Source organism: Telmatherina bonti (assembly GCF_933228915.1).
Source record: "Telmatherina bonti genome assembly, chromosome: 23".
Taxonomy (NCBI): domain Eukaryota; kingdom Metazoa; phylum Chordata; class Actinopteri; order Atheriniformes; family Telmatherinidae; genus Telmatherina; species Telmatherina bonti.
This window is the reverse complement of record NC_136632.1, coordinates 17,549,240-17,571,410: the sequence shown is the minus strand read 5'-3', so window position 1 is coordinate 17,571,410 and position 22,171 is coordinate 17,549,240. Positions and strand designations below refer to the sequence as shown.

At 39.9% G+C, this 22,171-nt stretch overlaps 1 protein-coding gene across 1 annotated transcript; it reads right to left on the bottom strand.

Annotated features, from left to right (window-relative positions):
* lrig3 (leucine-rich repeats and immunoglobulin-like domains 3) lies at positions 1-21,643 on the bottom strand. The gene is made up of 19 exons (XM_079263007.1): positions 21,306-21,643; positions 17,032-17,103; positions 16,842-16,916; positions 10,558-10,692; positions 10,268-10,411; positions 9,847-9,990; positions 9,607-9,750; positions 7,481-7,624; positions 4,264-4,344; positions 4,103-4,174; positions 3,507-3,578; positions 3,098-3,261; positions 2,476-2,811; positions 2,096-2,377; positions 1,501-1,977; positions 1,236-1,394; positions 1,014-1,154; positions 670-924; positions 1-589 (listed from the first exon to the last, which is right to left on the bottom strand). Exons 1-19 carry the CDS (start codon positions 21,500-21,502, stop codon positions 345-347), a joined length of 3,339 nt encoding a protein of 1,112 aa, XP_079119133.1. The 5' UTR covers positions 21,503-21,643; the 3' UTR covers positions 1-344.
* Positions 21,644-22,171: the final 528 nt, after the last annotated feature.

Here is a 22,171-nt window from a genome sequence, read left to right as displayed (position 1 = left end):
ATAAATGAATAGACAGGCCAGCAAAATGAACATACACAAAATGTAAGCAAAAATAATGGAATCTCTTTATATACAATTTACAAAATACAATAATCTTTACGTACAAAAAGATTTCATAGATGTATTCTTTAACTGACTACCAGCAAATGCAACTATTATGCCCCTCTTCGTTTCTGCAGGAACAATAAATTTTCTTTTACATTCACTTGTTGCACATTACAGAAGTCCTTTATTGCAAAAAGTGTCCATTCAGTGAGGTAGAAACATTCTTTTTTTCTGTTGTTTTTTTGTTTTGGTCTTTGTTTTCATTAAATATGAAACCAGACAGGAGCTCAGTCACTTAGCTAAGTGTTCACTCTGTGCTGTGAGATGGGATCCGTCCTACAGCTGTCAAACGGCTGTTCACAGACACTGTTGCTCTGCTCTGAAAAGAAATTCTTCTTGATGCCATTGTCCTCAGTGTCTGAATCAGTGTCTGGAGCCACATAAGGATTCTCATGCAGTGTTATTTCATTGTACATCACTGATGGTGGACTGAATACTGGATAAAGATCCCGCTGAGGCCTCCATGGAGCTTTTCCAAATGTTCCTGAGAAAGAAACAAGAAAAGAAGTAAGAGGAGAGTATCGGCACTAATGTTCAAGTTGGGTTACGTAACTAAAGACATACCCATGAAGGTGTTGCAAGGGGAGATGCACTCATGGGGTCTCCCATACTCGACCACATCTACATCCTCTGTGGAAAGTTGGCAGTCGTTCTGCAGGTGGGAAGGGTCACAATGCAAACTGGCATTTGGAAGCTGCATCAGGGCAGTGGAAGGACAGAGGTCAAAATGCTCTGACAGCAAGCAGTCGCCCCTTTTGGAGTTGGTTAGGTTGCCACTGTAGGAGTCGATGCAAATTGGTCTTTGGTCGATGGAACAACCTGAACATTAAAATGTGACAAAGTCTGGGGTTATTATTAGGAGCCTCAGTATTTTTTTTCCCTCAATCAAGGAAGATAGTTTTACAGACCCGTGAAGACCTCTGTTGGGTCGTTGGAGTATATATTTTCATGGCGAAGCAATGAGCCTATTGGACCTTGATAGTGGAAGAGCAATGGATCAATGGCTGCTTCCATGTCTGCTTCGCTTCCTGTATCCAGCTGACAAAGACCTATCAGAAAGACACATAGAACAGATAAAGACAAAGTGCAGATTCCTCTTTGAACAGAAAGAAGAAAGGCCAGGTTCTTACCATTCATGTCTTTAGGTTGCAGATAAAAGCCACTAATGGACGAAGTCATGTACTGATGGCTACTGCCACTCTCCGATGGGATGTAACCATCCTGTCGGTCAGCCAGTGTGCCCTGGGAGGACAGGTAGCTGGGGATGTCTGCAGGCAGGTTGGTCTCATCTGGAACACAATGACTCGTATAAAACTTCCTTTTTAACAGTTAAAAGATCAAAGTAAGCATCCTGATGATCAGCAAAGCAAAGGAAAGAGTATCAGTTAAGCTAACCTGTGTTGGTGACACTGCAGTCCTCGTTCCGTCGACGGGTGTGATAGATGATGACCACCCAGACGAGGGAAGTACCAACCACACAGCAAACCACTGCTATGATGACAATGCCAACTGTGGTCCATTTGTCACCGTCCGATCCGGATCCACTCACCATGCCAATCCCCACCCCCCCCTGGACTACGGAGTCGCAGTTGGTATTTGAAATGACTGCCAGCTGAATGTTGCCCCTCTCCGTGCCCAGCGCATTGGACATCTCACAAGTGTACTTTCCTGCATCTGCCTCTGTGGCATCAACAATAATCAGGAGTTGGTTTGCAGCTGCGAAGAAGTGACGCTCAGTTACCACCAATGGGCCTTCGTCTTTGGTCCAGTTCAGTCTCGGAGGAGGGCTGCCACCAGCAATGCACTGGAGGACTGCAGTCTCACCCTTGGCCACAGTGCGATCGATGAGGGGACGCAAGAAGGAAGGTGTTTCTGTTAGAAAAATACAAAAGGAAGCGGGTTGAAATGACAACAACCTGACAAAGTCCAAGTGATTAATCAGTAGAGAACGTAGTGTGTAGCGAAAGTAGTGTGTGCCGTAGTTTCTTACCAAGAACGGTGAGTGTAGCATTCGCAGAGATTGCTCCAGCTGTATTCTGGGCTGTGCAGCTATAAATGCCAATGTCCTCCGTCTTAACAGCTACGATGAAGAAGACGTCATCCTCAGGCATGACGTGCATGCGACGTTCACGGGCGGCAGGAAAGTCGGTGCCTCCATCTTTTTGCCATGCAATCTGAGGGGAAGGATGACCGACAGCAGCACATTCCAGCCTAGCCATAGCTCCGGTGCGGATACTCAGGTCCATTGGCATCTTGGTGAAGGAGGGGAGCACTAGCAATATGACAAAAGATGTTAAAATTGCAGTGTTTAAGATTTTGGAAAGCAGCTTGTGAGACATGTGGAAATGGCTCCTCCCATTACAAACTTACTGTTGACAGTGAGCCTGGCCTTGGTGGAATAGGATGAGCCAAAGCGGTTGGAGATGACGCATTGATACTTCCCCTCGCTGGAGAACTCCACGTTAAGCAGCCGCAACGTAGTTGTGTACTCTGTCACTTCTGTCTCACCTCCCGCACCTTCTTGCACCTGTAGGTGGGCCTGGTTATGGATTTCTGCATCGTTCAGAACCTCATTATCCTTCTTCCAGGCGAGAGTCATGGGCGAGTCGCTGGAGCTTGCAGCAGAGCACACAAATGTCACGTTGGAGCCAATGAGGGCTGACTGGGTCTCCGGCTGCACAGTGATCTGAGGCTTTAGGATGTCATCTGGGGGGAACAACAAAAAGAATTAGTCTAAAAGAAATGTCAGAGTGACTGTAAATCTCCCATATTTGGTGCAGATCAAACTCTAAGAGGGAAAAACTTCATGATTTTGTTACATTTCCATCAAGTTCCGTCATGAAACTCAGAAGCTTGTCCAGCAGTCAGAGGAAAATACTTAACAATCTGGGTCAGTTTGTAAATGGAAAACCTCCCCTGTGTAAATGTCTGTTTCTGAGACGTTAAGGCACATGTGTGTTAAGGTTTTAGGCCAAGTGAATGCATCACTCACCACACACAAACTCCTCTGAGCTGACAGCGAACACACTCCTGCCCTTCAGCATCTCCGGGTGGGCACAGCTGGCATTGACGCAGTACAGGAAGGTTTGTTGCACCACCCAGATGGGAAGCCAATTTAGCTGGCAGTCACACAGGAGGCTGGAGGTGTTCAGATGCCTGCAGGAGGGGGAAGACATTCGAAGTTTAGAGGTTTAAACAGAGCAAAATGTCATTATTGAAGATGGAGTAAAATGGTTTTAGGTAACTATTCCACAATGAGGAAAGACTGAAACTGTTAGCTTTTATTAACCCTGAAATAAGCTCGGTGTGGTGCTGCCTTTCCGTGTACAACATAATGACTTTCACCTGGTGTTCTGTCCTACAATAACACAAAAGCTGCACTTAAACATGACCACACTTACAGCTCCTGTAGGTTCGTCATCTCTGAGAAGGCGCTTTCTTGGATAGATGTGATGGCGTTATTGCTCAAATCTCTGTGGAGAGACAGACAAGAGACATGAGGAATGATCAGATCCTTAGAGATTCGTTTTTCAATTTTTTCTCCACTGTCTGTGAATATCAGCTATGTGAAGTAACGCTTTCAGTGACTTCAATCACAAGGCAAGAAGAAAAAACGGTCTGGGCCCCAGAACAATAAAACTCTGGGCAGCAGTTTGCTGTGTTAATCAAAAGAGGCCCAGCTCTGGGCGGCTTTGAGCTCCGGCAACGGCTGGGAAAAAACTCTAATTAGAATCAAATGCAGCTGTTGCACAATCATGCCACACATTTACACACACAGTCGTCTCCACTCGAGTTGCTGATCGATATAGTTTGGCACACAAGTAAAGATACTAATGGCAGCGTTTTCTCTTGACTTCACATCAAAGGAGAGAAATGGAAGAGGACCATTTGGGTGTAGGGCCCTAACAAACACTCTCTATGTCTTACTGCCATTCAGACTGCTTAGTTTACAGCCTGGACTTTTGGAAACAATCAGTGAAACTTGAGGTCAACTCACAGGTGCTGCAGCGCGTCCAGACCTGAGAATGACTTCATAGTCACAGACCGGATCCGGTTTCCCTGCAAAAATCTGGGAGAAAAAAAAACCCCAAATCACAAACGCTGTTTGGCTTGCTTTTCCTAAGGTGACACATTTAAGCAAACTTCTCACAAACTCACAGTTTTTTTAGCTTTTTCAAATCAGAGAAAGGCCCATTCATGTCTTCAATGGTCCAGGAGATTTCATTATTCTGGAGATCCCTTTTAAAAGAAACAAAGACAGACCACGTTGTAAAAAATCCACACCCAGAACACAACTAAGCTTGCGATGCTTATAAAACTTTATGCGGCTTTGCATTTCATGTGGAGGGGGGATGCCTGAAACATTAAAATGAAATTCCAGGCAGCTCTGTGCCTTAACAGGAAGTAACTTGCTAATCTTTGTGGCTGTTCTAAAAGTTTGTGATTGAGAAGGAAAAAAGTTGTTTTTTTTAACAAGGAAGCGCTGTAATACAACTTGTGTACAATACATTTCAAACCTAGTTTGAGGGTACAAATATACTTAGATACATTGCAATTATGTGTGTGACAGCCATCAAAGAGCTCCACCTTTAAATACATGAAGGGTTTTATTGCTTGAATCTTTAACATTAAACAGAAACAATTGGTTTAATCTGTCAAGAACATTTTAAATATTTCAGCAAAGTCCAGACTTTTGGTGATCTCCCACCACAATGCCCCACCCACAACATTTCTGTGGATGCCTTTCAGTGGATGTCTATGATTAAATTCTGGAGCTGACAAGACAAAGTCACTGCACACATAAACTAATCCATTTAGCGAAAGCATTTATGAAGAACATTCATAAAAACTGGAATTATTCACATAGAAAAGAGCTAACAGTCACTGAAAACTGGCCTTTATGCCACAGTTATTTCCACTGGCTGTGCTAGCTAGCAGTCAGTTAGCACAGCCATTAGCTATGCTAACTGGCAGCTAACTAGCAAATAAAGTTAATGCTAATTTGCCAACAGCAAATGTCCAGACCATTCCCTAACCCCTCATTTTGTTGGTGATTCGAACATGTAGCTAGCTATCCTTGTCGTAGATCACGTGACAACCTACTGTCACAACAGCAACCACTACGCGTCATCCCAAATCCAATCCAAACTTTTGTGAAAAATTTTATTTTTCTATCTTGTATAGTATCCTTTCTATGCTACATATGTATTCAACAAATAAGGACATAAAATGAATGATCTACAGTTTCTTCTTAACCTGTTTGGACATTCATGTCACTTGAACCACTTTGAGCTCCTGTCCACAATGCATTGTGTTCTATATTGGCCTAGGGTTGCCACCTTTCAGAAATTAAAATAAGGGAGGCCTATGAAAGGCCCGATCCAGGCGGGTGGGGTGCCCACATCAGTGGTATGTTTTGTGCTAGTGTCTTAAAGGAGTGATTAAGTAATCAATTAATCAAACTTAAAGATTGAAATGCTTTATTAGAAATTAATACATTCTTTGTTGGACATAAAGATTTGGCAACATGAAGCTGTAATTAGATGGATCTCTACGAACATGAGGAAAATAGGCTACTTTATATAATAAAGTGCCATATGCACAAAACTTAGCTATTGTGTAAATAATTAACCTAAATAAGATTTCTGTCTAGAGTGTGCAACATTTAACTTTACAAAAAATAACACCTGTGTCTCTTCACCTGCATGCTGTAAGATGGGAGGAGTGGGATGACAAATTCACATAATTTATAACGTAGTTAAATTACTGTCTTATGGTTTTGCTATGGGCGTCACCATAACAACGCATTATTCAGCTGATTCAGCTGACTTGACAACGGTTATTTAGCATAAAAATGGCATTGAGGTCAACATAAAATAGTTCCTATCGGCCCACTTTAGGGAGTTTTGTAAAAACAGAAATAAACATTTGTGATAAAATGTTAACCGTGTGGGACCATGGTGGGACAGTGCGAATCGTGGCATGAAATGCACAGCTCCTTGTTATTTATACTTACATATTGGACTGTATATGTTTGCTGCCTGTTTTATGACTTGAAGGGAAGTCATGTCATTATAACAGTTTAACAACACTAATAAAATAGGGTAATTTTTAAATGAATGATCACTTCATACAGATTCCTTAAAAATTTACATAAAAACACAAAGCTCTAAACATTTTAATGGGAAAGCCCTATATATATTTATTTCTGTGTATTTATTAACTTTTCATCCATGAAAAATATGTTTTTAATGGCCATATATGTTATTTATATTGGCTAATACAGCATATAAATAAATGATCACGCTCTTGCCACCGTGCCCAAGTTGCTTACAGATTGTACAATTTGCCTTGTAAACATCTTCAGTGACGCTGCAGCTGCGCCTCCTCCTTCTCACGTTTGTTTTGCAGTGCTTTTGATTTTGAGGACAATAGAGTAGGCTACCAGAAACAGCAGACATTTTTAATTCTCTTCCGAGGAGCGTGCATGAGTAACGTCTGTCTCAGAAAGAAAAGTCCACCGACAACACTAAAAGCCAAGAATTTCCCAGAGAAATAGTCTCCTTTGATCCCTTGGCTGCTCTAATGCTTTCAGTTATTTTCCTCCCCAGCATGCTTGGCTATGGCTGATTGAAATTCAGAAAGGGTGTGAGTATGTGTAGTTGTGTGTCTGTATGTGTGTGCGTGTGTGTGTGTGTGTGTGTGTGTGTGTGAGGGGGGCTGTTTAAGCCCTCAAGCAATCCATGTCCACCTAGGTGCACACCTGCCCTACCATGACCTCAACAGCACAGCTCACATTTGGTTCCAGTTAAAAGGTCCCAACCACGGGAAATGTTACTGAGCCTTTCTGTGGGAAAAAGGGGGGGATGGGTGGATGTGGGAATGGGGTTTGTACAGCGGGGGAGTTGTTGAGGTCGTGGTTATGCCTCGCTGAGTTTTTTCTTTTACCCCCAATGTGTGCGGAGACACCTCAACACAGTAATCTGTTTCATATCCCCAAAACAAATCAGGCAGCATATTTGTACCCGGGCAGAGGACTGGTGGAGAGTGAGTTTGTAGAGAGCATGAGGCCTTTTAGATCTTCTTAATGTTACTGTTTTCAATGAAAAACTAATAACACAAAGATTCCTGTCATTGAGACTCACATAATGCAGGTTGTTCAACTTTTCATAAATTTTGAATGTCTAACTTTGTTTGCTACAGGTATACTAAATGCTCTTAGGACTAGTGTGCATACGCTTTAGTTAAGACCTGGGTAACCAACGGCTTTGCCCATACTTCATTTTAAGACAAGTGTTTGGGTTCGTAACAACATAAAGAAAATGCGAAGTTTAAGATAATCCTATTCTGTGGTAAAATGTCAATAAAAACTTACAGCATCTGCAGGTTAGACAGGTCACGAAATGCTCCATCTGCAATAAAGCTCACATGATTGTTTCCAATGTTGAGCTCTTCCAGGAGACTGAGTGCAGCAAAGCTGGATTCCTCCAGCCTGGACAGTTGATTGGAAGACAAATTGCTGGAAAAAAAAATGCAGAAAAACATGAAGGAGCATTAGAAGATATACAATGACGACTTTTCCAATCATCTCAAAAGGTTCAGTCTTCTTTTTCTACTTTAAAGTTCAATTGTTAGATGTTATTCAAACACATCACAGCCAGAAATCTGCTCTTTTGAAGGCAGTGGCAACGTATAGTTTTAGTTTCTAGAGTGCTCTGACTGCTGTATGCAGTGGGTAAATACACTTACTACACAACTTTTTTTTTTTTTAAACACAACCACAATTTGTTTTCAAGAAGTAGCTCTCAGTGGCAATGAGGAGGATACCAAAAGATCATACAGTGTCTTGTTACGAGATGTCACAATGAGCTAGTCTCTAGTGATAATTTGCAGTTTGTCTTCAGTTTCTTCATGCTACATTGCAATGCTGCTGTGAAAAGTGTTTCTTGTTCTGGAGAAATGAAGATGATAAATGAGAAAAGACTGTGTGTGACATGTTCAGTTAGCTGTTTGCTTTCTGCCATCACTAGCACCTTCCTTTTCGTGAACATTTGTTGAGCTGAACAACCAATAAAAATGAGATTGCTTACTATCAGCCAATTCAAAAAGAAATTCACTGTGATATGCAAACGGTGCATTGCACACTGAAAATACATGAGGCAGGAGTTCAGAAATGCTCCAGATGGGTAGAAAACCATGAATACCTACATCTGAAACACATCTTAGTACTGACATTAAGATTTTTTCAGTGGACTTACATGTGTGTCCACGGTGCACACAGTGCAGATGCATACCCTAATTAGTGTTCTCTGTAACTTGTGACAAAGTTGCCTGTTCACTAATACATTACCTTACAAAGTAAACAGTTTTATGTACAGCAACAAATGCTTGATTTCACACAAAGCAAAAGTTGGTTTCCAAAAACAACAAATAAATAGCCACATTCACAAAATATGTTAACATTTGAGAAGATTATAAACTAGAAATGCACTCAGACAGTGCAGAGCTGTGCAAAGCAACTCATTTCCACCCATACTGTGAAGAATCCCTCTAAAAATTCCTGTGTCCACAATCCCAAAATTGATTGGAATCTCAGTTTGACCAAAAATAATCACAAAAAAATCATCCAGTAATTTTGTGTAAAGCTGCTAACAAACAATCAGATGAATGGGCAAAAACGTAAAGTCCTTAATGGAGGCAATTAATAAAGTGATTTAAAAAAAAAAAAAAAGACATTGTGAAAGATGAAGTCATGGCCCACAGTTTCTATCATTTAATGTAAACTCAGATGAGAACAAATCAGATAGCTGGACACACATATGGCCCACAGGCAGCTTGTTTACTTTCAGGTTCATGTGATAAGAGTGGGAGGAAGCAGACGAGAGACAAAAAAAAAGTATTGTGAAAAATACTCCAGACAAACATGATAAACACAAAGATGGCCAAGGCTACAAACAAGAACCACATCAAAAGAAATCCAATCTGTTTTCCAGGAATGTGGGTTGATGGGTTGAGAAATCTTAGATGTTTACAACTTTTTTAGAATGAAAGAAAGTGTAACTTACTATTTAATATTCAATTTTTGGAAAAAAAAAGAAAAGAAAAAAGGGGGCTTCTGGGGACCAATATTTTGGCTCAAGTGGCACTGAAGCAGAAAAGAGGCAAAGAAGTGTGTAATATTTTGGCAGTGCTTTAATGTTGGCACTGAATGGCAGTGCATAAGAGACTGTGCTTTGTCTAGCTGTGTGTGTGTGTGTGTGTGTGTGTGGTGGGTGGGGATTGGCGACAGGAGGAACTGGAGTGTGAGGAAGGGCAGGCGGTAGTGCCAAAGAGGAGGAGAGGGCAACACAGAGAAGTGTTTGGAGTTCAGAGTGTGAATGGAAAGTGAGGAGGGAATAACTGGAGGCGAGGGAGATGGTCGGGGTGAGCGGGCAGAGGAGAGAGGGTGTCGGCAAAGGGAGAGCAAAAGAGAAGAAAACAGAAAAGAAAAAGTGGACTCACAGCTCGCTGAGTTTCTGGCAGGACTCCCAGGCATTAAGCTCGATCCTGATGATGGTGTTGTGTCCGAGATGGAGCTGCTGCAGAGTCAGCAGGCCGTACAGCCAGACCTTACTCACCTCCGTCAGGTTGTTGTAGTCCAGCTGCCTGCAGAAAAGACAAACAGCGCAACACTTTATACTGTGTTTTATCACATTTGGAGGGAAAAAACCTTTATGTACATAATTTGCAAAAATGACTTACAGGACTTCCAGATTACTGAGGCCCCAGAAAGCTCCATCCATCAGGCGGCGGAGGCCATTCCTCCGCATCTTCAGGGAGCGAAGAGCCTGCAGACCTTGGAACGTCAAGCCTTCAACCCGACGAACCCGGTTCCTGCTCAACTCTCTGAAAAACCAAACAGTAACCTTACCATCAGAGCCTAAATAGGAATAATGGACAGACATTAGTGCTCTGCGAACAAGGTGACCGCTCCCTCTTTGAACAATTCACTATTTTCACCATATTGTCATTACTTCACTATTGTAATAGCTAGTGCTACGTCAGGAGCTAATGAGGATCTAAATAAACAAACAAATAAACTATTGTTCGGTTTCAAATTTCCAAAAAATAAAAAGTCACCAGTTCATGAATGAAGTACAAAAAAAGAAAAAACAGAGCTTACAGGTGCTGGAGGTTGGGCAGCTGGAAGATTTTAGAAGGAATGGTGGAGATTCGGTTGCGGTTGAGCCGGAGAACCTGCAGTGTGTTGGACAGGTTGGTGAAGCAGCCAGTCTCCAGCGTTGAGATATGATTGTTGTTCAGGAACCTGAATGGAGATTTTACATGAAAGTTTGTTTAAAAACCTTGTGTTTCTGCAGAAATTGCAAATAAAGCAATATTACAAAAGGTGTGTGGTGCAATTTTCCCTTCAAAAACTTTCCATCAGACACAAAAGAAAATCACAGCACTCACAAGTTCTTGAGGGGCAGAGTGGGGAAGGAGTTGGCCCTTATTTCCACAATGTTGTTGTTGCTTAGGTCGAGCGTTTCGAGGGTGAGGAAGGGTCTGAGCTGCTCCTCAGAGATCCCAGTGATCTTGTTGTTTGCTCTGAAAATACAGACACCATTGCTCCAATAAATTACAAAAATACTGGGTATTTGACTAGTGGCGCACAACAGTTTCGTGTTCCCAGATATACAAACAGCCAAGTCCCTAAATTAGGCTGTGGTATGAAAAAATGACAAACTCTCACACACTTGTAAAGCTAAAACTTACCACCCAACATGAAACTCTGGCAAGTTTTTTTTTTTTTTCTTCCCTGATGCATGTTTTATCAAAGCTAATAAATTGTTCAATATGATTAATGTCACTGCTTGTCACACAAAACAAGCTTCAGGTTTAGTGATGTGTTATTTTGTTTATAAGGTAATTACCAACAAGGTATTTAAAAAAGTAACCCACCAATTACTTGGCTGATGAATACCATTCCCTCAGTGAAAGCATGCCTCGGCAGAGGCCAGCAATTTCCTGAGCTGCACGCCTCCTAAATTGCAGTGCAGGGACTGCTTAGTTATAAACAGAGCCTGTACAGTGCTCTCTTTGTGTATGAGCTCCGGCTGCAGAGAGAGTGGTTGTGGGGGGTGAGGGGGGGCCTCCTGATGCACCAGACTACAGGCCTCGTTTTTCAGTATTCATTGCCACAGCTATGGTCCCTCCTCCAGCTACACCTTGCAGACCGATGTTAAATTTTTCTTACTCGATTCAACATTATCAAAAGGGAGAAAAATAAAACAAAATCTGAAACAGTCGTTCCTGATCTGTGTTCCCCAAAGACCCCCTTGACGCAACTACCAAAAAGCTGTGGACCCCAGCCCGCCCCCTTGTTAAGACCACGCCTGTTCACCAGCTGCTTGTCAATTTTAAATGATGCTTTCTGGCTGACTGGTTTTCTCTGATAAAAACAAAAGTTAGACATGTAGTCTTACGTTCTTGTCAAAATAATAATGAATCATCTGAACTGTGGCATTTCTCAGACATGTCTCATTAATGAAATGCTGCAAAGTTAAGTGTTTTCAGGCTCCCAAAACACTGGTTTCATGTACAGTAAGTGAAACACATGACTAATATTAAAAAATGGAAACAAATACATCTCAGCTGTACTCTTTGGAAGACCCCTTGGGGGTCCAGGAACACTAGGATGGGAACCACTGATTTAAAAGTATTTCTGCACAGATTTATAAGCCAAGTTTAACATGTTTAACATGTTTCTACAGACTTTTTCTGAACATTGATCAACTCAATTCAATATGGAAACAAATCTGAAGAGATTGCAGTAAAAATAAAAATGAATCAGACTCACTGTTCAATTTAAAAATAATAATAATAACTAGGCTGAGGATGGTAACTTAAAGGCTCCATTACAGGTGGTGGTAATTCAGTAGGAGTAGTTGTCCGAACAGGAAACAAAACCAATAGGGGCGGAGGTGAGTATCCTTCAAAAAAAAAAAAAAAAAAAAACAACCCAAAAAACAAAATAAAAAAACAACACATTAGAGCCATTTTGCAGGAAATACTTGAATCTTTGAATATCTGAAAAATATTATATGTGGGGAAACAACAGTCAGTCATTGCCATTTATTTGCTGCCTTGACCGGAAACAGCTGGCGAGTCATGTTATTTGAATCAGAACAAATTTACAAAGTTGTTTCCATTCACCCGTATGTGCACGAAGTGTTCTTTAAGACAGAACCGGCATTCCACCTGAACGGAAGATGTACTGCTCAACAAAAAGCAATGATACGTGGAAGGTTTGGGTCAAAGTATGAAGCAAAGCACGATGATTATGGGATGAGAAAAATTGATGTCTGTATGTCATTAGTGTAGAAGGAAAGTGTGGCAAGTTCTTGACTTTTTTTCATTATTAGAAAAAATAACCACACACACAACGATAAACACTTGTTCTGTGATATTACTAATACTCAGATACATAAAAAGAAGCATTCTGGTGTGCAGTAACTTAAGAATGAAGAGCCACAGTAAAAAACATGAGCTCAATCTCTCCTATAAAAATGGCACAAGCAGCCTTTTTGTTTGGAGATTTGCAGAGGGCTCTCCATGCACCACAGCCGCTCAGGTCCCAAGCAAAAGTGTAGCACACCACCTGTATCTCAGTTTACATGTTCTCCTGACTGGTTGCTGAGAGAAGGAGAGCAGCCTGGTGAGACAGAACCAGTCTTTCCAGTTTTTCTCAAGGTGAAAGTGGAGCCACAAAGAGGCAAAAGGGGCTCTATGAACTATTTACAATAAGACTGACCCTCACATGAAGCTGCTGGATCATATCAGGGATGTCTCAGAATCATAACTCTATCCGATTGCTGTCTTTGACAAAAGAAATCTTCCCCCTAACTCATGAGCCAACAGTAAAGTTTTCACACAGTGTGACCACATGGCCCTACAGTTGTAGAAACGCGCATCTGCACTGCCACTTAGTGGGTCCTCTCCACAAACAGAGAGAGCATTGTACACTTTAATTGTACACACTTGAAATTTGTTCATCCAATTTGATGTGATTATGGACCCATTATGAGTGTGGTTGCAGGGCTTTCCAGCTGTTTGTGGAAGTGGAAGGACAACCATGTGTCAATAACAGCCTGAGGCATCTTCAGCGTTGTTAAAATCTGGATCCAGATGCTACAGCAGCCTTGTTGCGCAGATGGATGTGGCATGTACATTTAGTGTATGTGTCAATGTGTGCGTGTGCATTAAGTTATTTTGTGTTAATATTTACAAATTCATGCTACTTGACCAAATCCACCTTCAGGCTTAACACACAAACACGATTAGATTTTACAAACGCTCATACCTGCTACCACCCAGGATTTTTTACTTCAGTTGCCATGAAAGCTATTTCGTTAAAACAGCGTCCAACCCTGGAACACTGTAACATCTTTATCATATAAAAATGTAAAGAGTTTGGCCTAATAAGCAGCAAATAATATAATGGAAGTGTCTCTTCCAATGGAAACTGTGTCGCTCTTGGTGTTTGAGCCTGTGTGGTATTTCCTATTGGAAAAAGAACAGAGATCTTAGATGCAACCTGATGACTCCCTTTCTCCCTGCAATAAAAACCAGGACTGCTTTTGCTATTTAGATGCAATATTAAACTCTTCACATGATTCACTCAATGGGCTCATCATCCTAACACTGCTGCTGGTCCTGCACAAAGTAACTCTAACAAACTTGAATCTTGAGCTGCAACAACTGTGCAGAAAAAGCCATTACTGAAAACTGGCATTTAACTCAGGACACAAAGGACAAATCTAATGACTTAATTCCAGAGAGGAAAAAACAAGTCATTTTTGGATTTAGAATAAGAAGATTCCTTATAAAGCAACCAAACAGAAAATGACAATTGTTTTTTGGCAACAGGGTTATCGGAGTCTTTATCACACATTTATTATGAAAATCTCATGGAGGATTATGGTAATCGTCTCAGTTTTAGTTTGCAGTTGTCATCTCCAACAAGGCTTCTATTTCCACCAAAATACCAAGAGGTTTACCTCCTTGTGCACTTAATCAAACCTGGAATCTCTTTGGTCATTTGTTGAACCTTCCTTGAACACAGGCAGAGGGATTTAGTGGCGGTGGGGTTCACTCCCTCCATAAATTCCTAGGAAATTGTTCAATTAATTAAGATGATCACGACTCAATTACTAGCAGCTGCAGGGTTATTGCCGCTTGTTTTTACTCTGAGCTGCGAGGTCAAAGAAGTCGGCGAGAGCTGCCGCTATGTCTGACTGGCTGTTTGAATAAGTGGTATTTGATACCCTGAGGTCTTTTTTTTCTTTGCAACCCTCCCAGCTTGGAGAAACTGAAGGAGGGAGAGAAATTCTGGAAAAATGTTCCACTGGAGTGGGAAAAAAAGGAAAGGGGGAAAAAAAAAAATCACATTGCATGTACTGCTGAGACTGAAGAAAGAAGGTGGAAGCCAGAAAAGACAGTAGATTCAAGAAAGTATTAATTTCTGGTTGAAAATGCCTTTCTATTAATAAATTTTCAGATATTTAGTTATATACTAAGTTTACATTGAATTGACAAGCTATCAATAGTTTGAATGATTCTTCGTGTGGTTTCTGTAAGTTTGGCAGATTTAAGGAAATACATTTCATATTCAAAATATGACTTTTCAATACGAAAAGTTACCTATCACAAAAAGGACAAGGGTATTTTAAAACAGCGGCGAGGTTACGTACTTTAACATGTTTTTCAATGTTTTACTGGCAATATAAAACTCATGATTTTCAGCCACATTAGCCATTAGCATAATAAACTGTAACCTACAAGCTAAACCTATTACCTGTCATATAATGTTCAATTTTTATCTATTTACTGTAATAATTTGGGGGTTTGAAAAAAATTTGTTGGCAGGAAGGAGAGAAAAAACAAATACAAAAGAAAACCTCATGACTGACAACATTTTTTTTAGCCATTTTTGGATTTAGCATGCTAAAATATAGCTTGCTAAATGAAAGCTGTTAGTTTAAATAGCTGATTAAAACTCCAGCTAAGCATGTCTAAACAGTTTTATTTCCAGTTAATGCTGTTATCTGTAATCTCTTTACATTGTCTGCCATTACCACACAGTATACTGTCTTTAGTACTACTTTAGATTTTTTCTTTTTAAGGTGGGGGGGCTATTGGGGGGGGGGGGGGGGGGGGGGGGGGGGGCACAACACACCACATATGGTGAATCTGACCACATGTTTTCTACAATGCAGATGGTACTTTCAGTAGTAAAACTACAACAGTTCCAAAATTAAACTAAAAAAAGTTTGTTAGCGACTTTGCATTCTGTGATCTCACACAATTTATGAATGGGGCAACCCGTGTTTGGTAACTACTGGTAGTTTAGAACTATAACATGCAAGTGAAAAAAAACTACAAATGCTATGTATTTGTATGATTAAGAATTGCTTCTTACACTCACCATGCAATCTTAATGCATAAAATAATTCCAATAATTACAACTGCATGGCAGTGATCAACTGTACCTTAGAAAACATAAAAGGTTTGGCCGTACAACCTAGAACTGCCTTTTCTCATTGGTGAGGAATGGTCCAGTGTTTTTAATGATAAAGAAAATAAAGGAAGCTGTAAAGAAACTATTTTTTCATTATAATAACTTCTACACAATGTAGTTTGTTTTAGAAACAAAACTTTCTAAGTTATTAACAATGCAATGCAAAAAGTGCAGTATATGTGGAGTCTGTTGAGCGAGCAAGGCACACATTTAGTTTACCAAACTCAATAATTAAAACATGACCAAGCAAAGTATAAAAAATTCAAAGAACTCCCCCAATCCCAAACAGTGTGGAATATTACAGCCTTTCCAGTATGCAAAGTTTCTGTGAAATAAAATGAAGTAGTTCAGTTCATGTTTCTCTGCCAAGAAACAATCTGTAGCTGGAGGTACGACTCCTGTGCTAAACCTGCATACAAATTGTTGATTGAGGGCTGTGTGGCCTGCGGCTGCTGCAAACTTTCATGTTGGGGCTTGATGAGGAATATGTCTCATATAGCTGTGAGACGGGCACATTCTTCCTTAGTAAATTCAGTATGGATAGAGACATGCCATAGAGAGGAAATTAAATTGTTGAGGTTTCAAACACTAATGTCTGATGTTGCAATGAAAGTATACATTACAAAAACAATATGTCAGTGGATCACTTGGTTGAAGTCTGAGGAAGATGAAATATATGTCAAGTCAAACTTTTAAAAAAAAGTGGCATTAATTTAGGTTAGGGAGAGCAACATTCCTTTTCAAGTCTTATAAATAAAAAGGCCAAAGAAAATGCATATTTTGATCAGAAATTTAAATGATATGAAATAAAACAGAATTTGGATTTTGCTCATTTTAACTGAATAGATTTTCGGTCTTTTCAGCTTTGGGCTTCTGCCTCCAGATGAAAAATACAGAAACAGCATGGAAAGCCACCAAGCAAAATATTTCCATCCCTGCTGATGACCATTTGTCTACCAACACTTGACCCTTCCAGGGCTGCCAGGCCTGTCTCTGACTGCCATGTCTGGGAATTGGTTCAGTCAAATGGGTCGCCCCCCCCAGAGGAAAGTGAAGAGGAGGAGCCACTTTCTTTATCACTACTTTAACCAGCAATGACAGTTCTGGTAGAGGATTACCCTTTGCACCAAGCTGAGGTGAGAATCCAGAGAAGTTTAACAATGAAGGTTTTACTTACAGAATTAATGTTGTGATGTTTGAAGAACAGAATCCGAGGTCTGGTATTTCCTCCAATTCGTTGTGATTTAGTTTTCTAAATTTGTTGAGAAACAGATGGATCAAAAATAAAACAATCACACGTAGGCCTATAAGTACAAAAAACACTTGTATTTTCTGGAGTATGCATATAGAATATTAAACATACTTACATTTCTGTAAGATTTTGCAGTCTGGAAAACAAAGTCACATCAAGCCTTGACAACATGTTATGGCTCAGGTCCCTGTGAAAGAAAAACGTTAACATGAACAAAAAAATTTAAACTATTAATAGTAAACATTATGATATCCAAATTGTTTGTGTTCTTATGCCAATAATGACATTGGAAGAAAAGAGACAAGCTGCATGGCTTATGGTGACACAATTGTCTCCATATTTAGCTTGCAAGTGGAGAAAACAAGGAGGAACATTTTCTTCTTCATGTGAGTCTTGTCTTCTCTTTTGCTAGATACAAATGCAGCACCACCTTTGGTCAGAATGGGGATATATTATTCTAATGGTTTGGCTCATTTGACCAATGTGTAGTGTGAACACAATCTTGGTCCGCATGGATAAACCCCCCTACAACTGAGCCGAGTCTCCAATCGGACCGAGTCCAGCGGACTATCCTGATCTGAATGCAGTCTAAATTAAATAGACCGGTTGCCTTTTGAACTATATCAAAGCTTGTACCAGACTGATATGAGCTTCAAGTGTCCAAACATCTAAGAGCAAGTGACAAAGTTCTCAAACAAACTGCCTTTCATTTGAGCCCCCACCCCCTAAAAAGGCTTAAAAGTTAAAGGCCTGGTTGTGTCTCTTCAGCCCTCCTTTGTAACACAGAAGAGGAGGCCTGTGCCAAAACAGCTCAATTCATATCCAGGCCTCAGTAGAGAAGCAGCGCCAAAACAGACAAGCTTAAAAGTTATTAAGGAGAAAGTTTTGTGGGGGTTTTATTTGTACTAAATGGAGACCAAAACCTGATGAAAGGAGTCAACAGAATTTAACTGGCAGAGTCTCAGTCCAAGATGTCTTTCTCTGGTGCCTGGACTTGACTCAGTCACATTTGTATTATGACTTCAGTACTTATAAATCTTTAAACCAAATGTAGCTGTAGAAAAACTTGTATTTTCATTGATAATTAATAGGGTACAAGACCTCAAAAACCTCCACCAACCAGAGCTCCTAGGAAATTTTGCACATTTTTGGAAACATCTTATTTGTTCTGTACAAAGCTTATTGTACTCTGGAAGCGAGCACTGCTTATTCACAGATGTGAATTTAGCTCATTTGGGTCTGCTCTGTGTTTTGGTTTTGTCTGAGCCTGCTTTGAATCTGAGCCTGGCTTTAACTCCGCAGGGCCTGGTCTCAGGCTTGTCTGGAGCAGTTTTGGCTTCGGCTCACTGGGGGTGAGACTCTTGTGTCTGCAGCCTGTTTTTAAAAAATGAGCCTGAAAACCAGCTCAAGAAGTCTGGCAAGCAGAGTCTCATGCGCCATAAAGCGGTGGAGTTACTGACACTGCTGCGCAGGAGCAACACTGTGGTGCCAGACACATTTTTTTTAAACACCCCCCCCCCCCCCCTCCTCCTCCTCATCTGGAATCCATCAAGGAGTTTTGGGAGGAGGGGGAGAACCTAACAACTGGTAATGTATTCACAATGCCGGGAAAAGCGAGAGGGACGCCTTTCATACGGCTATAACACCCCTGCTGAATTTTCTAGGGCCTGTTTTTGTTCTTTGGTGGAAAGTTTCATGAACCACTCAAACTGAGTTTTACTTGCCTCGCTTAGGCTAACGCCCCCTCCCTTCCTCCTCTTTTTTTCTTCCCAGGCGTGCAGCTATGTGTTGTTGTTGTTGTAGCTCCAGCACTAGGAGCCATATGAGAAAGGTGTCCTATCGTACTCCCTAGATAAACTCTGAGTAGCCCCTACACTTCCATTTCCTTCACAAAGCGGGCTCTGAGTGGAGCAAGATAACACGTAGCACCACGTTTAGGCTTCAGCTTGAATCTGGTGAAAATGCAAAGCAGTTTCCTTATCACACACTGAAAAGTGAATGAATGGGCTTCTCTTTACGCTATAAGAGCTGTCACTGATGTTCAAACAATGCCGCAGATTTCCGTTTCATAAATGATTCAGACTGAAAGAAAATACGCCTCTCAATTGGTTTCCATGTTGAAAATTAACTTGTTGTAAGGTGTTAAATTTTAAACAAGCTAGCTAAACACAAATGTATGAAAGCCAAACATCAAATTTTATGTCATAATAAGTGGTAATTATATCTGTTTGTGTTTATAAAGACAACAATTGGGATTGTTGCTGTAATTTAAAAAAGGCTAGTTATTAGCCTTCTGCTAACCTTCTGTTAAACTTACAGAGAAACATAATCAGCTAACATACAATATTAACATTAGCCTTAATGCTAACTGATGTTATTGCTTTATATATTAGATAAGATATATTACATCATATTATTTTAAATTATATTTTTAAAAATATTTACTAAAAATTCATTCTGTTTATTTTGCCAAAGTATTTGTTTTTATGAAATAAATTTGTAATTATGTATTTATTCTGTATTTGGTACAGGTAAGAGCACTAAAATTCCTCAGTTCAAGCTAGTTATAAACTGTGGAAATCTACCTGGGAACTAGTGGATCAGACAGAGTCTCCAGGACAGAAACAGATTCTTAAGACAGTTCAATGAGTTGATAACATGATAAGTAATGTTAATGTATGTCAACAGCTATGAGTTATATTTTATATATTGCTAAAAATGACCATAATTGGTCAGTTTTTTCAGTCAATTAGGTTTTATTTACGTAATCTAATCTATAATCATTTACCTTATCTCTAATTTATATATATGTTAATTTAGAGCACTACAATTCCTCAATTCAGACTAATAAAAGCAACCTAGGAGTATCTAGTCATCAAAAAATAAGACAAATATTTTATATATACATATATATAGCTACAAAATACAAAGTATTTTTTCAATTTTTGTATTTTTATCTCTATGTGAACTGCTTTGAAAAAAGTCAATATCAACAACCGTTCAGATAATCATGGCCTAATCCAACTTCTTCAAACTCGACTCTTTCTCTCCTTCCTACTTTCTCCACCCCCCTTCTTTCTGCAAGTTTTCTCCAAACTAATCCTACACGCTCCTCCTTAATCAGTACCATTGCTGGCTCTGGTGTTGCTAATTCAGCAGAAATAATGGGGTGCTGGAAAACAAAGGTTTGGGCGGTTTAAGGGGTTTAAGATGTGCTGGAGAGCCACTCGTAAATTAACATGCCAGAGTGAAAAGAATTTTTTCCCCATGTGAAACATTTTTTTTTTTTTTCCCATTTTCTCTGGAAGATGAAGCCTTGGTTATGAGGCTCAGGCTGGGTTTGTTTTCTCTGGCAACTTTAACTTTCCAGAGCAGCACATTTTAGTAAGAGAAAAACTGAATTCAGCAGCACTGCAAGAGCTTCAACCAGGCACTGAATCAAGACCTAGAGTCTAACACAGGACAATAAAAATCAAGTACTCCAGTTTAATGTGGAGCAATAAAAATCCAGTGAGATTAATTATCCGCAAAGTAGAAAACAGAAAGAAACACGGCATTAAAGTTGCAAATGGAGTTGCAAGTCCAACAGCTTTCAAAGTGAACTCAACTTCTTTTTACTTTTGGAACCTGCAGACAAACAGCGAAGCAATGAAGGTCTGGCTTCAAGAAGCATTCAATATGGCACACAATCTGTATCTGATTCATGTTTTGAAGGCCTACAGAAACTTCGATTTAGAAACAAAACACTAGAGCACAATGATTGTTGCAAAAATTAAATGTAAATATAGATATTATTACACTTTTAAAGAACAAAATCACAATCTATGTACTAGATTAGTCTACTGATTCGAGTAATAATTTTACTGTTAGTCTAAATACTACAAACACAATAATAACAGAACACAGTCAGTACTGCGAGGGATTTGTTCATAATCACATACTAATATACAAAATAAAAACCATGATATGTTGTTTGGTGGCTCTGACATTGGGATATTAATGTATAATTAATATGTAACACTTCCTTAGTCATATTGTTTTTCAGAACAAATCCATAGATAAAATATTTTTTCAAAGTTAAACATTGAAAATGGCTATTTAATAACTGCAACACAGTTAGTTTGCATGAAAGAAAATTAAATTATTCATATGTAAGCATATAGTAAAATGAACACCCATTTTAGTCCAATTAAATCAAAGTCGGACTTCTTTGGCAGTATCAGATTTCTATCGTGTTTGCGCCTCAGTCCGTCCTCGCTGCAGAAAAAAGCTCAAAACGAACCACGTCTCTCTGAAGAAGCGCTCAAAAGTGTCGGAAAATCAACAAGCAAATAAACTATGCGATTACAGCAGCAATGCGACACATGAAAACTCTTAAAACAGACTCACAGCTGAACTGTCCATTCCGGGATCGTTTCAGGAATTCGGCCTCTTTTCAACCGACCGCAGTCCACAAGCTCCCCGAAACACGCACAGGGAGGGGGGCACGTCCTGGTGTTGGCCCCACATCCACGCTCCAGTCTCAAAAATAGCAGAAAAACCACGGCAAACCTTGCAAAACTGCGAGGTTGCGTTGAGGAATACATTGTTTCTGACACACGGAACACCTCTGTAGAGTTATTTCTTCAGATGCAGCACAGCCACAAACACAGTGCGGAATCCCCCCGTTAATATCCTAAGTGTAGTTTTATCCGGCAGGAAAATCCTTATATCCAGTCTTTTATAGCTCTGTGGATCGTAGATAAGTTATTAAAAAGAAAAGCGTATCTCTCAAACTTTCCCATTCCTGTATGGAAACTTTTGGGCCGTGCAGCTGCTGTTGGGGCAACTTGTGCTGTGGAGGATCCCCGCAGAGCAGCGTGAGCACATAGCAGAGGTATGCGAGGGGCGGGGCCGCAGGGGTGTATGGGAAATGTAGTTCAAGCATGTACGGCTGAACTCAATCAATTGAACATAATAAACGAATGTCATAAACAAATAAAAGTAATCGATAATATATAATATACTTATTAATTACAAATATTTCTCTTTCAACTGTTAGTTAAAAAAAAAAACAAAAATGTCTTATTTAGGATTTTAAGATTATGAAATGATTTGCCCAGAGAAACAAAACACTTAAAATGCATTTCCTGCTTGAAATGAATTGAATTGACCAGATTTATCTTTGCATATATTCTCAAAGTTTTTTTCATCAGTTTTTAGTGTTTTGTTATACAATAAGCCAACACATTTAAGATATTTTTTGAATAAACATG

Bases quoted from the DNA above. Each gene is read 5' to 3' on its own strand.
- lrig3 (XM_079263007.1), bottom strand. From the start codon at position 21,502: ATGTATTCCTCAACGCAACCTCGCAGTTTTGCAAGGTTTGCCGTGGTT. The intron at 9,991-10,267 runs GTAAGCTCTGTT...TTGGTTTTTCAG, and splicing joins CTGCCCAACCTCCAGCACCT to AGAGTTGAGCAGGAACCGGG. The intron at 1,155-1,235 runs GTAAGAACCTGG...TCTTTCTGATAG, and splicing joins GCAACCTAAAGACATGAATG to GTCTTTGTCAGCTGGATACA.